At 46.0% G+C, this 17,041-nt stretch overlaps 1 protein-coding gene across 1 annotated transcript in view; it reads left to right on the top strand.

Moving 5' to 3' along the window:
* Window positions 1–17,041, top strand: part of KIF21B (kinesin family member 21B) — a 63,780-nt gene that overhangs the window by 30,595 nt on the left and 16,144 nt on the right. Inside the window, exons 15-25 of the mRNA XM_015411819.1 lie at window positions 1,684–1,883; window positions 2,899–3,006; window positions 6,896–6,964; window positions 7,630–7,859; window positions 9,074–9,221; window positions 9,330–9,524; window positions 10,952–11,053; window positions 11,527–11,692; window positions 12,516–12,576; window positions 12,883–12,940; window positions 16,289–16,494. Coding sequence (XP_015267305.1) covers window positions 1,684–1,883; window positions 2,899–3,006; window positions 6,896–6,964; window positions 7,630–7,859; window positions 9,074–9,221; window positions 9,330–9,524; window positions 10,952–11,053; window positions 11,527–11,692; window positions 12,516–12,576; window positions 12,883–12,940; window positions 16,289–16,494 — 1,543 coding nt within the window. The remainder of the gene's footprint in view (window positions 1–1,683; window positions 1,884–2,898; window positions 3,007–6,895; window positions 6,965–7,629; window positions 7,860–9,073; window positions 9,222–9,329; window positions 9,525–10,951; window positions 11,054–11,526; window positions 11,693–12,515; window positions 12,577–12,882; window positions 12,941–16,288; window positions 16,495–17,041) is intronic.

Below are 17,041 nucleotides of genomic sequence, written 5' to 3'. Positions count from 1 at the left end.
AGCTCTCTCAGCCCCACCTACCTCACAGGGTGTCTGTTGTCGGGAGGGGAAGGGAAAGGAGATTGTAAGCTGCTCTGAGACTCTGAGTGAAGGGCGGGGTATAAATCCAATCTCTTCTTCTTCTCTTCTTAATGTAAAACGAGTCACACAAAGATACAAGCAACTAGTAAACCAGTTTCCAGAGTTATGCCAGCTGTGTGTATCATATCTGGATGAGATCCAGTTCACTTCAGCAGCATACATTTTTGTTTTCTTGTATACAGAGACCTCTGTTGTGGCTGAGAGATGAGCTTTGTGTTCAGAGAAAGTACACAGCAATATCTTCCTGGACTTTTTCCAAATTGGGAGGGGGCCTACATTTCTGAATGCTTTCCCCGTGTAAGAACTCTCTTCACACATAAAACAGTCGTACTAGGGAAACGTCTAGCCCTCAATTATTCCCTCTCATGTCCTAGGTACTTCCCAAACGAGCAGAGAGTATTTGACACAGGAGAACATTTAACCAGAAGATACCCAGTTTGCCTTCTGTGGTAGTACAAGATTTCCTCCTGAACATACAAATCACAACTTAGTATCAGCCAGCCAGCCATATACTCTGCTGAATTTGAGATTTCCAGTAATTTAGGATTGTATGTTTAGCTACCCAAAACATGTGGTATAACTATCCTCATGTCCGAATAAGGAGGCAAAGTTGTCGCTAGTGGACTTCCATGTATTCTTATGAGGCTGCAGTGAGCTTGGGTGCTTCAGCGTTCCCTGCTTCTTTCTCTGGCTGCCACCTTCAGGTTGCTCCCCTGCTCATGGTTGTCCATTTGGCACCTATCAGAGCATGGTCCCTGCCACATGGAAGAAAAAAACACGGGCAAAGTGCGGCTATTCAGAGCCGCACCAAAAGAAACACGTGGCGGCAGGATCACATAGATCCCCTGAGCCGCCGCACCGTTGCTCCCTGGCACGATCAGATGTCGGGGAGGAAGCCACCGACCGGAGACCGAGACAGCCGGCTGCGCATGTGTGCGCATGTGCAGTTCGGCCAAGAGCCTCGGATGCGCCAGCAGAAAGACGTGCCAGCGATCCCACGGCCGCGCTTGATGCGGCCTTTCTGGTAAGTCCACATCTGTAGGTGGTTTCTTTTAACTACGGATTTTCGGCCTGAAGGGCCGGATTGGGGACGGGTACGCAATGCTTCCCAGATGTTGTGGTGGAATTGCGCCAGTTTGCTGCACCCCCGATCCGTCCCTCTTCCGGCCCTAAACCTCCCGTGTGACTGGGGCCCATGGGCCTTTTCAACAGTGGTTTCCACTTTGTGGGATGGGCTCCCTGAGGATGGGAGAGGAGTACTGTCCTTGGAATGTTCTAGGAGGCACTGTAAAGCTGCTTTATTTGCTAGGGCTTTTAATGGTGTTTTCTTGGAGGAGATGTTATTATATTATTCATAATTTTATTTTAGAATTGTAAGATGCCCGGAGGCACAAGAGAAAGGTTGGCTATAAATATTTAAATAAATAAATAATTCACGTTCAAATAAATTATTCAAATATTTAAATAAATAAATGATTCAAATGTCTTAAAGATCCTAGTAGGAAAATTAAACCCAATAATGGGCCCTCTCGCTTCAGTTAACACTGGCACTGAATACAAAGAGCTACATCACTTTCTCTGTTCCTTTCTCCTTTTCCTCAGGTACCATGGAATGCTACACAGAAGAGAAAGCCAACAAGATCAAAGCAGACTATGAGAAGCGTCTGAGGGAGATGAATAGGGACTTGCAGAAGTTGCAGGCAGCCCAGAAGGAGCATGCCCGCCTCCTCAAGAACCAGTCTCGTTATGAACGAGAGTTGAAGAAGCTGCATGCAGAAGTGGCAGAGATGAAGAAAGCCAAGGTAATTTAACTGGGGCAAATGGAGAAGCTGGGACAGGTGGAATAACGGGGATTTCTGCCTGGGCACTTAAAGTCTCACTCCATGGACTCCAAGCTAGAGGCAAAGAAGGTGTTAGTGACAAAGAACTTTTACTGAATAAGATAACATGATCAAGTATGAACACGTTCTTTTCTGTTGTGTTCTTTTCCAAGGTTTCTGAAGGGATAACCATATCTCATTTTATCTTGATAACAGCTCTAGGGGGGTTGGTTATGGTGAAAGCCAGTAATTTGCCCTAAACTAGTCAGTCAACTTTGCAACTGGGCAAGGACTTTAATTGGCATCTTTCCCATTCAGTCCCAGCGCCATATCTGCTACTACTCTGTACTTTTGTGTACTTGGACTAAACCATTTTGTTGATTTGATCTAGACCTCCCTCCTTTCTTCTTCAAGGTGGCTTTCAATAATAACAAATAAAAACAATCAATAAAAGTCAGCCATTATATAAACTCGAAGAAATAAGAACACATCAATTAGTGAACATATCAATACCATCCATAATAAAGGTGGAAAATATCAAGAGTGCTGTAAAAGCCCTCTGAGCAATAAAACAAGCTAACCAGTGTCTTCCAGAGGCCTCCTGGAATAAACATGTCTTTAAATTATGCTAAAAGGGATGGTGCTAACTGTACCTGCAAGTGGCAGGAGTTCCGAAACAGGAGGGGAGCAGCTGAAAAGTCTCTACTGTGGTGGTGGTACTAACTTTACGTCTGACATCCCAACCTCCTGCAGCAGAGCGCAACCAAGTTCAAAATCCAGGCTGATTACATGGCTGGAATTCATCCATCAGAAATGTTGGGTTCAAGCTGTGTAGGGCTTTAAAGGTAAAAACTCAGCAGCTTGAATTGGACCCAGAAACAAGTTTACATCCCCAGTTAGTTATGGAGTCTCTGCATGGCTATTGGGCTCAGATAATCTGCATGGCTATGGGGCTCAGATAATCTCTGACTGTGTCAGCTGGTGATTCTGTCTGCAGGTGGCTTTGATGAAACAAATGCGTGAGGAGCAGCAGAGGCGGAGACTGGCAGAGACCAAGAGAAACCGGGAGATTGCCCAGCTGAAGAAGGAGCAGCGCAGACAGGAGGTAGGTAAGGGCTCCATTTGGGGCGTGTTCATGCTTTAGGATGTAGTGGTTAAGTGTGCGGACTCTAATCTGGGAGAACCGGGTTTGATTCCCCACTCCTCCACTTGCACCTGCTGATGTGACCTTGGGTCAGTCACAAGCTCTGGCACAGCTGTCCTTGAAAAAGAGCAGTTTGTGTCAGAGTTCTCTCAGCCCCACCTACCTCACAGGGTGTCTGTTGTGGGGAGGGGAAGGGAAAGGAGTTTGTAAGCCGCTCTGAGACACCTTTGGGTAGTGAAGAGCGGGGTATAAATCCAATCTCTTCTTCTTCTTTTTCTAGTGAGATTAGCAAAAACTTTGGCTCACTGGGAAAGGGACTTATTTCTCAAGTCTACCGTTATTTCGGAAGAATTCCAGGCCTCACCTTGAGCTTGGTAGTAGGGCTGTCAAGCCCCAAGGGGGATCCCCTGCCCCTTATTCCTGTTGCCCACCACCACCTTTGCCTGGGAGAATTTTTTTTTTAACTGCAACTCCAATTTTGGCATAACATTGTTTCTGGTAAAAATACCAAAAGTGACATAAAGTAGCTCTAGGAGTCACCAGAAACTCTGTGGTTTTACCACAGAGTTTCCAGCAACTTTTAGAGTTACCTGTGTCATTTCTGCCAGGCACCGCCTGGCAACCCTAGTTGGTAACTCTAGGCTGCCCTGGAAATATTCTTTAAACAGTGTAGTTCTAGTATAACTACCCTCATTAAGTGAACTGTTATCAAGCGGTTTTAGGCATGGAAAGGAAATGAAATAACATGGTATTAGGCCTGTCAAAGCAAAGCAAACATCCATACTGGATGTTAGGTTCTCTAAGGATCTATCAGGAGGTCTCAGTGACAGTCCCGTCTGACAGCCATCCAGGACAGTCACAGAAAGGGAGTGCAAGGATTTCCATTAGCCATTAATGACACAAAGGCAAGCATAGCTGAACAGCAGGAGAAATATAAAGTGCAAACATGTTTCCCCAGATCTGTGTTCTGTATTACCCCAGATTTGCTGTCAGTCTTGGTGCTCTTCTTACAATGGCATGTATCCTACCATGTAATTCAACAAAGACTGAAGCCTTCTTTCAGCATAAGGAGAATTCTCTCAGATTATGTTGCTCTTCTGGCAGAGGAGGGGGAGGCAGTTAAGTTGGAGGAAGGCTACTTGGGCTAGAGGAACTTATCAAGTTTCACTGAACCAAATGGTAGGATACAGACCAATAACTCCTACTGACTTTGTATGTCTCTGTTAACTTGGTCAGTGACAACAATGGGCTAAACCACTAGCCCTAACTTCCAGTCCAATAACAACAACAAGGGTAAGCTTTGCTTCCAGCCACTGCAGCACTAAACAGTGCCCTCTAGTGTTGCCTATGATCACTTCAGACAGTGGACCATCCCGTATACAACTATGTTTGCTATTGGGTACCAGCCTGATACCCATGCTTCACTACGGTAATTAAGTTCCATAAATCCAGTTATAATACTGATGATCTGGAGTTTGAAATGTAACATTTGTTGTAGGAATTCTAATGGAGAAGATTATAGTGTAAAAAATGAAGTGAGACATACGTTCTGTTTGTTTTTCTCTACTGAATAGATCACATTGGTGGTTCTACCCTCAGATGCTAGGATTACCAGGCTGCTTAGTGAGCTCACTCTGAAGCAGGCCACATAGAACTGCCCATGTGAGGAGCAGTCATCTGTTAAGTCTTGGGAGTTGTTGATAGTCATAGGTTATCCTGCTGGGGTAGCCTCCCTGATGGATTAAAGTACCCTGCCCTGCTCCTACACCTGACAAACACCCGCCTGTCTGGTATAAGGGTGTTTGTGTGTTTAAAGGCATCGGGGAGGCTGGGCCAGCAGCAGTGCTAAGACAATCCTGCTGAGCAAGCCTCCCTGATGGCTTTAAGGACTACACGCCCCTTCCAACCCTTGATAGGCATTTGTCTGTCAGGTGTAGGAGGGGTAGCGTGTTTGAAGGCATCAGAGAGGCTGCACCAGCAGGACTGCTAAGGCAGTGCTGCTTGGGCAGCCTCCCTGATGGCTTTAAATGTTTTGCCCCTGCTCCTGCACCTGACAGACAACCGCCTGTCAGTTTTTATTTATTATTTATTTATTTATTCAGGTATTTCTACCCCGCCCTACCCCGCGAGCGGGCTCAGTTGATGGAGGGGTAGGTGGGAGTGTGTCTAAAGCCTTTGGGGAGGCTGGCCCAGCTGCATTGCCTGTCTGGTGTGTGTGGGGGGAGTGTGTTTAAAGGCATCAGGGAGGCTGGGCCAGCAGCAGTGCTAAGGCAATCCTGTTGAGCAAGCCTCCCTGATGGCTGTAAGCATCCCACCCCCCTCTCCTACACCTGACAGGCAGCTGCCTGTCCAGTGTAGGAAGGGAGGGGAGTGGTATTGCGAGCCATTGTGGAGGCTGAGCCGGCAGGATTGCTAAGGCGTTACTGCTGGGGCAGACTCCATGATGGCTTTAAGCAACCTGCACCTGCTGCTGCACCTGACAGATAGCCGCCTGTCAGGTGTAGGAGGTAGGGGGAGCGTGTTTGAAGTCATGGGGGAGGCTGGGCCAGCAGCATTGCTGCACCTCACAGGTGGTTGGCCATTCCTGATTTCCTCAACTGTCATTAGCTCTCTGCAGTCTCCTGTAACTGTTTTTTTTTTACCTCAGAACACTGAGCTTTGCAGCTGACCAATCAGAGAGATCGGGGGTGCAAGGAGGCCGCAGTCTGGTAGCCATATAGGAAACAATGGGGGGAGGACAGTTTACCCCTTTTGACCCCCCTAGGGGTCAAATTTCTAAAAATCCCTTCTTAGTGAGCATCTACGTCATGGTAGGAGTGCTCTCCCTGAATTTCATGTTTCTAGGTCCGAGGGTTTGGCCTGGGCGTTGATTTTATGGTGAGGGGACTTTCTTTTTTATATATATATAGATGGATAACTGAGCTGGTTCCATGGATCCTCCAACATAAGCCTGTAATGGGCATTTGCGGTGGGGCAAGGGGCATTTTGAGATAATAAAGCTACATAGAAGAGAATAAAAGTGGATGCTTGAGAATTGCTATTAAGAGTGTCCGAGAGAAAAAAGAGAATTATTGTTGGTTGTGTTTGCTGAGAAGAAAACAAGAGCCAATTTTATAAATAATAGATTGAAAGAGGTCTGAATATTGGGAAACACTTGTATGAGATATTTGGAGTTAGAATGTGCTGCTGAGAAAGATTGTGGAGTTTAGTCCTGGAGGATTTCAGGAACAGTTGGGTAGACATCTTCAGGAGCAAGAAGCCTACTTTAGAGAAGAATGTAGAACCAAATCATTTAGATCCCTTGTTTGGAATGGATTTTATTTTATTGATTGATTGATTTGATTTGTATCCTGCCCTCCCCTTCAAGGTAGGCTCAGGGCAGCTTACATAAATATTGCAACGGATAAAACAACAATATAAATATCTGCATAAAACACAACATGGTTACTAAAAACAATTTGTATGGTGATGGCGGTACAACAGTAGCAGCATATGTAATAAACATACCGTCAGCAGTTGATTTCCCTATCAGCATGCTCAGGCTGGATGATGATGATATCGGGCACAGGGTCTTAGATAGTTAGGTGTGGCTCCTTACCTGACGGCCTGGTGGAAGAGCTTCATTTTACAGGCCCTGCGGAACTGTAAAAGGTCTCGCGGGGCCCTGATCTCTCTCTAAGTTCATTTTGTAATCTTTCCTGTTTGCCTTTACATTTATATAAATTTAAATGCATGGAGTACATCTGATATTGCTGCCACTGGGCTACATTCATAAAAGTCCTCTGACTGTTTCTGCCCATCTTGGGCTTTTGTTATTAAGTAGTCTTCTTTCTTCTCACTGTGCCTGCAGTTTCAGATTCGAACCCTAGAATCTCAGAAACGGCAGCAGGAGATCGTACTGCGCAGGAAGACCCAAGAGGTGAGTGGCAGTGTTACTGTCCATGGGGAAGACTAATACTGTGCCTCTGCAAAATCTGTAATCTGCATTCCAGATCTCTCCCTGTAACCCAAAAACCCAAGTGGATTCTTTGGGTATGCTTGGTTTTATCATTTATGAATAGACCAGAGGCTTTAATAAACCAAGCAAGGAGCATCTCTACTGCTCCTCAAGAGTCACTCGAGATTCTGCACAAAGCAACAGAGGTTGGAATCGGTATTATCTGGCATGCAAATGTAATTCTGGAGCTCAGCTTCTGTTTTTCCAAAGCAGTTCAGGTGCTTCTTCCCAGCAAACTGGGCACCATCCCTACTACATCAAGCCTTGCTTAATGCATGGTTCCCAATCTGATTCTTTTTTGGAAAAGAAGACTTAAGCTTGTATGCAAGTATTGTCTTTTGACATTTTGTATGGCATTCTGTGATGCATTTGTCTAGGTCTATGGGGAACCTCACCTGTTTTTTAGACCCAATTCTGTAGACATTTTATAAAGGAGTTTCTTCTTAAAGTCAAGTGGCTTTAAGAGCCTTGACACTGTGAGCTTGGACTGCAGTAGATATGGAAGAATGAGTAAAGATCCAATTGCTTGGTTTCTTATGCCAACCCTATGTTTCCATTCTTCAAGACTGCTTCTTGTCATTATCTAGGTTTCTGCTCTGCGCCGTATGACCAAACCTGTGTCTGACCGAGTTGCCGGGAGGATGAACCAGAAGTCAGCCATGCTGGACTCAGGTGCTGAAGCCTCCACCAGCACCACCTCCTCTGAACCAGAATCTGGTTCTCGTTCTGTATCCAGCATTGTGCGGCAGTGGAATCGGAAAATCAACACCTTCCTGGGAGATTCTCCTCCTTCCACAAATGGGACTCGGACCATCAGGTGAGATTTACCAGTCTGGTCAACATTTAGAGAAGTCTAGGAAGAGTATATAAAAGCACCTTGGGTAGAAGGAAATAAGTTCCTTCAGGTGAAGTCATGCAGGTGATTGGCTTCTGTGTATTATTTTCTGTGCCTTCCTTTAAGGCTCCCAACTTTTGGCAGGGCGCCGTTGTTCCTGGCCCCGAGAGTGAAGAGCCTGGGGGTGGTCCTGAATGCCTCTCCATGGAGGCCCAGGTCAACATGACTGTCTGATCGACCTTTTACCATCTTCAGCTGGTTCCCTATCTTTCCACCCAGGACTTAGCTACAGCGACCCATGTAATGGTCTCTTCCCGGTTAGATTACTGTAACATGCTCTATGCAGGGCCACCCTTGAATCTGACCCGAATACTGCAGCTAGTGCAAAATGCAGCAGCATGCCTGTTGACTGCAATGTCTGTGTGGGTGCACATTCAGTTGGTGTTATGCCAATTGCACTGGCTGCCAACTGAGTACTGGATTTGGTTCAAGGTTATGGTAAAGCCCTATGCAGCCTGGGACTGACATATCTGCTGGCCCACCTCTTCCCTCATGTGCCCCGTAGAGCCTTGCGCTCTTCTGAGCAACATCTGCTGGTAGTTCCAGGCCCGATAGATGTCTGCTTAGTCTCAACCAGGGCCAAGGCATTTCCCGCCCTGGCTCCAGCCTAGTGGAACATGTTCCCACTGGAGATCAGGACCCTGGAGGATTTAATGCAATTCCGCAGGGCCTGTAAAATGGAGCTGTTCTGCCAGGCCTTTGGTTGAGGCAGCAGATGTCTAAATACTTCGGCCTCCCCTGCGTATACTGCACAGGTGAACTGCCCTTTCTAGAAAGCGCCATGGCATCTGTCGAGTGGGTCTTTATCCTTGTCAGCATATGCCCAGCACCGGAGGTGCCTGTGGATACTGGAAACTGAAATTTTCTGCCATTTCTTGCTGTGTTTAGGAATTTTAACTTTGTATGAATTTGTACTTGTATTTGGATTTACTGCTATGTTTGTATTTTAACTGTTGTGACCCACCCTGAGACGGCTTACAGGGAGGGCGGGATATAAATCCGGTGGTGGTGGTGGTGATTTGTAGTGTTCAGTGGTGCTCTTGGTCCCATTTCTATGCACCAGCAGTGCTTGGAATGACATAACCCAGGGTGTTTATGGTGTTTGGTTCTGATTACTGCCTGATTTCCTTCTGTAGAAAGAAGTTTGCAAAGAAAGGGACAACCCATACCTTCAGCAAGACAGCCCGCCTGAAGTGGCAGTCACTGGAGCGGCGTGTCTTTGATATTGTCATGCAGAGGATGACTGTCATCAATCTGGAATCAGATATGGAACGGCTCATCAAGGTGAAATAAACTTGTTGCCTCCTGTTGCAACTCCTAATGGAGCTTAGATAGTTATTCACACAACACTGGCTGAGGATAAAAATTCCATGTGTTTTCTTTCCATTTCAGAAACGTGAGGAATTGTCACTGATGCAAGAAATGCTTCTGGGGAAGAGAGAGAAACTGCAGGCAGAGAGCCCTGAAGAGCAGAAGGGACTTCAGGAGCTGAATGAGGAGATTGAGGTGCTGGCAGCCAACATTGACTACATCAATGACAGCATTTCAGACTGCCAAGCCACCATCATGCAGATTGAGGAGACCAAGGTGGGCCATGTCTGTGCACAGTGAGCAGTTTTGAAGGGCAGCATACTAAAGTTTTGGAGGCTGGGTTAGAGGCACTGAGCTGGCTCATTTGTTTAGATGCTTGGATGTAATGGGCTTCATTTAGTCGTTATAGTCCTGATCTATATTTTCTGGATTTAGCAAATTAAAATTTTGCCTCGTCTTTTCAAAACAGTACAGCTTTGAGTGGCTTGTTCCTCTCTTTTTCATGTCTCTCTTTAAAGATAAGGAAGTATAAAAAAGACACTTGAAATACAGTCCGTGAATCTGAAATTTCCTGGAACTTTGCTTTAAATGTTAGCCAGCTAACATCTCATGTCCCTTTGAGGATGCCGTAGGACTGGACATTATTTAAAGATAGGATAACTAGATATGCATGTCATAACTTAGTACTGTATGTGAATTTGGTACTCTGTAGAGAGAGAAGATTTTATTGTATTTAGCCATAGGCCATTACAAACCACAGACAGAGAAGAACACAATAAAACGTAAAAATTGTATAAAATAAGATACAGTCCAACATTATAAATCCATAAAACCGAGGTTATGAACAGTTAATTAATTCACAACATACCCACGAAAATCAGTATTAGCTAGGAGCAGCGTTGGCCCGTATTTTCCTTGCAGCCAAGGCAAATAAAGCCATTCTATTGGAAACATCGGCATTAGCATCGGCTAGCAAAAATATAATCTTCTCTGGGACTGAATAAAAGCTTAAAACTGATAAAATACCAGATAAAAATTTTGACCTAGGCTGGGAGTACAATGAGCAATCAAAAATGTAATGGGAGAGATCCTCAATAGCAGAAGAGCCACAGATACATAAACGCTGTGCCTTGGGTGTTCTATTATAACGGCCGACCAACACGGCTGTAGGCATTGATTCAATGGTACTCTGTAGACCGTTGAGCCTCAGAGGTTAAGATGCCGAGTTGCAGACCAGAAGATCTGTAGCTTGGCTGTTTGAGACCCTAGCGCCGCACGACAGAGTGAGCTCCTGTCTCTGGCCCCAGCTCCTGTCAACCTAGCAGTTCAAAAGCAAGATACTGCAAGTAGATTAATAGGTACCACTTTGGTGGGAAGGTAACGGCATTCCGTGCGCCGCAGCCTCAGCATTTAGTCATGCTGGCCACATGACCATGGAGAAGTCTTAGACAGCGCTGGCTCTTCGGTTTGGAAACGATGAGTACCGCCCCCTAGAGTCAGATTCGCCTGGCTTTCGAGCAAAGGAAACCTTTACCTTTAGCCGTCTGTAACACAAGTCGTCTTGAGTAATCAAGCTAATCCAAGAAATTACCCCCTGAGCATACAGCAGTCAAACCAGTATCTTGGGAAGAAAGTACTCCTGTCCTTCTCCAGACCTTTTCATTCTTCCTTGCCTTCCTCCCTGGGTATTTTCTTCTTCCTAGGAAGAACTAGATTCTACTGACACCTCCGTGGTGATCAGTTCCTGTTCTCTGGCTGAAGCACGACTACTGCTGGATAATTTCCTCAAAGCTTCCATCGACAAGGTAGGCCAACAAAAACTAACCCTTTGTCTGGATAAGGGATCTGCTAGTCACAGCTTAATGACTGAGTCGCAGATCAGGCTTTTCAAAGACCAAAAGTAGGATATAGTTGTTTGTTGACAAGTTTATTGAACTTAATATTGGGATGGGGGTATATCTTCAGGGATTAGAAAGCCTCTGTATCTGGGCTAGAACTCTCGGGAAATTCTGTGCACTTGTCTAACCATAACCTTTACTGAGAAATTAAAATTTCAAGGCTAAACTAATCAGGGTTGAAGAGCAGCCAGCCTATCTGTATCATGGAAGGGAATATGCAAAGAACCCCATTTACAAAAATAGTAACCTGGTCTTCAGAGCAGTGTGCATGCATGCTTCAGCACAAAACTGGGTTTAGAGGCTGAGTCCAGAACCATCCCCCCCACTTCTTATCCAGATCTAGAAAACCTTTACTGAGGGCCTTTGTTTTCTGCTCACAGAGCCTGCAGGTGGCCCAGAAGGAGGCTCAGATACGACTTTTGGAAGGACGCTTGAGACAAACAGATGTGACTGGCTCCTCCCAGAACCACCATATCCTGGATGCTCTGCGGGAGAAGGCAGAATCCCATCCTGAGCTGCAGGCACTCATCCACAATGTACAACAAGGTGGGAATGTGGATTCAGTCCCTTTTACTCTCTGGGTAGCATCAGATGTCCACTTAGCAATCCACTCATGATGATGGCCAGGGGTCATTTCGTAGAAAAAGAGGTGCAGGAGCTCATTGGCATAACTCATTAGCATAACTTATTTGCATATGCCACACACCCTGACATCACCGGAAGTGTGTCAGAAGGCAACACCCACCACTCAGGCTCCACTGGACTGTTTTGGATTGCTAGCTATTGGGGGGGGGAACGTGCAGATCTGTCCTCACAGAGGAGGGCGAGCTTGTACCTGAATAAAACTTGGTCTTAAAGGTGCCACTGGACTGTTTTGGACTGGGGGGCCAGGGCGGGGGCTCTGCAGCTTACCTGGCTGCTTCTTGCTCTGACTGAGGGCTGCTGGGAGCAGGGGGTGGGGCTTGTTGCATCTGCCCGCCCCCTGGGCTCTTTACTGCCAGAGCTCCGCACCTGTGCGCTCCTGCAGGAAATGACCCCCGATGATGGCAATATTCTCTCCTAAAAGCATCTTTCCATTAAGAGTTACTGGCTTCTTGTAAGGTGGGATTCAGTGGTAGAGCTTATGGCTTGCATGCTGAAGGATCACAGGTTCAGTCGTTAGCATCTCCAGTTAAAGGATTTCAGGTAACAGGTGTTGGTAAAAAAGTTTCTCTGCCTGAAACTCTGGAGAGCTGCTGGCAGTCAGAATAGACAATACTGAGCTAGGTGAAGCCAGTGGGGGCCATGCTCTGTGCTAAGTGCCTAGTTGGCAAAGGCCCTGCCTATGTGCCAGTGGATATGATCTGAACATGTCTTTTGCTTTATGCAGAGAATGGCTATGCCAGTACAGATGAGGAAGTCTCTGAATTCAGCATGGCCTCAGAAGGGAGGTAAGTACATCCCCTGGGCAATCTCCCCTGTCCTGCAGTGGCTATGAAAAGGTAGAAATTAATTAAACCTGTTGATCAATAGAGGCGCCCAAATAAGTCAGTTTAAGCACTGTTTTGTTCTTTCATGGGCTCCCCCCCCCCGATGAATGTGGAGTTAAAGATATTCCCATATAGAAATGAAGAAGACTTGTCTGGTATGTGGGGCCAAGGCTTTACTAGGAGGGATCATTAGGTGGCAGTTGGGCTTCTTACTGTACTTCTTACTCAAAATTTGTGTGCACCATACTCTTTTTGTCTCTCCTGCAGTTTTTCCCAGTCTTTCTCCATGAAGGGCTCTGCCAGTCAGGATGACTTCAAGTGCCGAGTAAGTTGAAAGCCTCAATATGACAAATGTGGTTTTAGACAGGATATAGCTACAAAGAGCTGCAGATCTGAATGAATCTGTGATGATCTCCAAAGATCAAGATGCTTAGTGGTTCAGATTCAGAGAGCTGGGAAATTAGGGGTCAATGATAATAATAAAGCACTTTGATTGACAAGCTGCTGCCTGTGTGCACCCCCCTTCTCTCTGACTGGTCAGTGCCAGCTGAGGAGAGCTTTGAAAAGTCTTGTCAGAGGGAGTGAGTCTTTGTTTGGACTTTGGTTTGGCAGTTGCCATTCAGAAGTGTGTGTGTCGGTCTGAGGGAAACGGACAAGTCACTTGAGAACTGAAGGGACACAACTCCTTGCCCTTACTGTGTACCAACACAATTGAGGGAAAGTTCAAAAATCAGAACTAAAAGTCTAAGGGCGTCAGACGGCGTGCTGAGAGCAGGTTAAACTGCTCCGGTTGTAACCGGATTATATTTGATCTGGATAATTGCGATCACACTTACCTCCCTTATCCCGCCTCACTGCGCAGTCACGTTGCTCCCTGGCATCTACACTACTGATGCGCGGGAGCGTGCGTCAGCGGTTCCCCACACCCTCAGTTTGCGCATGTGCATAGGCGCCCCTCCATAGAAGGGCGGGAACTATCATGGCGCATGCACAGAACCACCAAGGCAAATCAATCCAACCCATCCAACAAAAGACTTCCGTTTAAATGTTTGACCCGAAAATGGCCTCTGTGAGATCCCAAACTCATCTACACGCTAAAACAAGTGACCGTTCAAATGTTGGTTTTCTAAACATGGTGGCGGAGCTCCGCCTATGCACACACTGCCAACGCATTTAAAAAATGGGCAAAAAGTGGAAGCCTCGGGCAGCTTTCGAGCGGGGAGAAGGTTTAAACCGGAAGTGGCTCGACACCACAGGAGCGATCAGACGTCAGAAAAGTGCGGCTAGAACCGGAGAATCAGGAAAACACCACTTGGGGACCTGGTAACAAAATACTCAATTTTAAAGGGGGTTTGAGCCGGAAAGCGACGGCTGGGGACGGTGCACAGATGTTGGGTGTGTGAATGTGAATATAAAATCCGTTACTGAAGTGTGCCGAAAGCGGACTAAACAGCCCATCTGAAATAAACCTATCTTAGTGTCAGCCCTATCTGAATTCCGTTTATTCACAGTCTCCAGAACTGGGGTTTAGGTTTGACAGAAGGGACTGAACAGGAGGTTGGAAACTGCCAGTCTAGCCAAACAGAAAAGGATTATCACTCCTAGAAAGAGAAATGTATTTCTTACCCAGTTATTCAGAAGGTTCAACTCAGAAGGGACCCCTGGTAAAAAGGGAAACGGTTTTAAACTCCTCAAGAGTAAAAAAGGGAAAGTTATAATCCCAGAAGGGAATTGCTCAAATACAGGAAAAAAGCACTAACTTCCAGGAAACTAAGATAGGTTTATGAAACTTTATTAGGACACATTGTTGCTGAAAGAAATCTCAAAGATAAACAAACCTCTCACAGTCAAGAATATAGTCTCTAAGAAAATAAGCTTCAATTATACTCTGTTTCCTGTTCAGAATATTCTAATCTGTATTGTCAACAACAGTTACCTCAACTTCTCATCCCCTGGCCTATTCCTGATTCAATTGTGCCTGTTCAATAAAATCACCCTTTTTGTTTTAACTTTACTTCATGTCAAGTGCCATTTCCAAAGGGTTTTATAAGAGGGTTTCTGCTGAGTTACAATAAATCTCTGGCCTGGGCAAAAGCCAAATAACTTCTTTAACACAGAGTGGAACAGGCAGAAACGGGAGGGCGGGATAGAAATCAAATAAATAATAAATAATAATAATAATAATATAGTTCAAATACACTACTAAGAGGCTGCTCAGTCAGAATGGGGAACAGTGTTTTGGCAGGAAAATCTGCCTCACAGAAGAGAAGAAGCAGGTATCCATCATAGCATGTTTAGTTTATATAAACAATTGGCACCATTCTCACAAGGTTGGGCATTTTGATGAAGGCACTTGTGCAATGAGATTTGTTTTTAAGACATTTATTTCCTGACACCATTCAAAATACAATGTAAGCAGGCAGAAAGGAGTGCCTCCACAAGGAAGTTTAACCAAGGGGGAAAGAAAGACCTTCTTTCAAAAGTATTGCCCATCCACGATCTGTCTCCTTCCTCTTCCTTTCAGGCTCAGGACAGAGGTTTCTCCACTGTTTTTAGTGCCCATCTGAGCCAACTGGTCCAGCTCCATTCTTATGCCATGGAGTTATGACCAGTGAGGAGCCTCAGTGGCTGCCTTTTGACTTTTTTTGACTTCACCCCCAGTTTTTATTGGAGCCTAGATAAAATCTTTATACTGAATTTTGCCACTAGAGGTAGTAGTGTTGTAAATCCAGATGTTACTGCCATTACTATCCTGCTCTGGTAAATCCAACAAATGAAATTAAAACAAAGCCCTGATGTGTCTTTTCCACTCATTTCTCTGCCTCCTTAGTGCAGCCACCCAAATTATTACCTCCTATACGGGCCTACTTGAAATCCAGTGGAATGGGGGCAATGCAACATGACTAGGGCTCTTTTGTTTTCCATACTAAATGCAGAACTGGAGCAGGTGATTTAGTTTTACGAAGACTGCCCAGCAGCTAGTTTTACAGTCTGAGAAAGAGAAAACTGACCAAGACGGTCACACAGGCCGGAAAACGGGGGGGTGGGGAGCGTGGCTGTTTGCCCCGGAGCAAAGTAAAGCGCGGCAGCCCGATCACACATCCCGTCGAGTTCCCGTGGTTAGGCCATCAGGTGCCGATCACATGGCTATCCTGAAGCATGGCAAAGAAACGGCACAGCACGATCACATCAGCAATCGCTAGGCAATTCCGTGGCAAATGGGAATTCCCCCCCCACCGATGTTTGCGCATGCACCGTTGGGTGTTTGTGCGCATCTTGTGGAGACTAAAAAACCCCATCTGGTTTGCAACAAGACATGGACAGGCACCGGATGCCACAGGATTCAAGCGGAAACGTGATCAGACACCCGCCCCTGCCCCGCAGTTTCTGGAAACTAGTGTACTTTCTGCAGTAGTTTTTTACTCCGCATCTTCGGCGGGAAGCCATGGGTGCACTACGCTTCCCAGATATTGCGGTGTGATCGCACACCAAAAATCCACCTGTCATTCGTGTCTTTAGCACGGCAACTTCTCCGTGTGAACGGGGCCGAAGAAGTGCTCGTTTTCCAGTTCTGGGTAGCATCTGCACTGCTAGCCTAGGAATCGCTTTGATATTCATCCGCTAGCTAGTGTGCTTTTTGTGGTGACTCATGCCTCTTGGGTCTTTGTTTTAGGGAGAGCCCAAGCTGTCTGGCCAGATGAAGGCTGTGTCTGCAGAGTGCCTGGGGCCCATGCTGGATATCTCCACCAAGAACATCACCAAGTCATTGGCATCTCTGATGGAGATCAAAGAGGATGGAGTTGGCTTTTCCATTCGTGATGCTTACTACAAGGAGAAGGTTTCTCGCACTATCAGCCTGCCCACTCGAGGGAGTACTTTGTAAGTCATAGTAGCGTAGGCCCTGTTTGACTGGGGAGCAGCTGGTCATTGACCTAGAAGTTTGAGATGCGGTACTTTTATTTTGTTTAGTTATATCTCACTGCCACTTCTGCAGACAGTACTTGAGTAATCCTCATGACACTCAGATAAATGGCCTCTTCATTTTGAAGTGGAGAGGCTATAGGCATAGAGGCAACAGAGAATGGTGCATGGTTCTGGGGCCAGAGTCAACTTCCTCCTTTGCTAGCAAAGTCTTGATTGCAGCAGAGCAAAATAGGTGACTTCTGATTCCATAAGCCCTTCTTCATTGGCTCTCGCCTGATTTAAATCTGATGTTGACTGAGGGAAAAGCACTCCCCTGTGGGTCTTTAAGTTCAGACAGCATCTCCTTTAAACTGGGCTGCTACCCATGCAAAGCAGCTATGCATCATGCTGCATGTAGCTGTTTTGCACAGGTAGCTGCCCAGTTTAAACAAGACACTGTGTGAGTGCAAATTCCCCTGGGTAAGTCCTTCTGCTTCAGCAAGTGCTGTATTTAAATCATGTC

This window comes from Gekko japonicus, unplaced genomic scaffold (genome assembly GCF_001447785.1).
Source record: "Gekko japonicus isolate JY-2015 unplaced genomic scaffold, Gekko_japonicus_V1.1 scaffold309, whole genome shotgun sequence".
Taxonomy (NCBI): domain Eukaryota; kingdom Metazoa; phylum Chordata; class Lepidosauria; order Squamata; family Gekkonidae; genus Gekko; species Gekko japonicus.
Note: the sequence above shows the minus strand (reverse complement) of the source record. Positions and strands in the feature narration are given on the sequence as shown.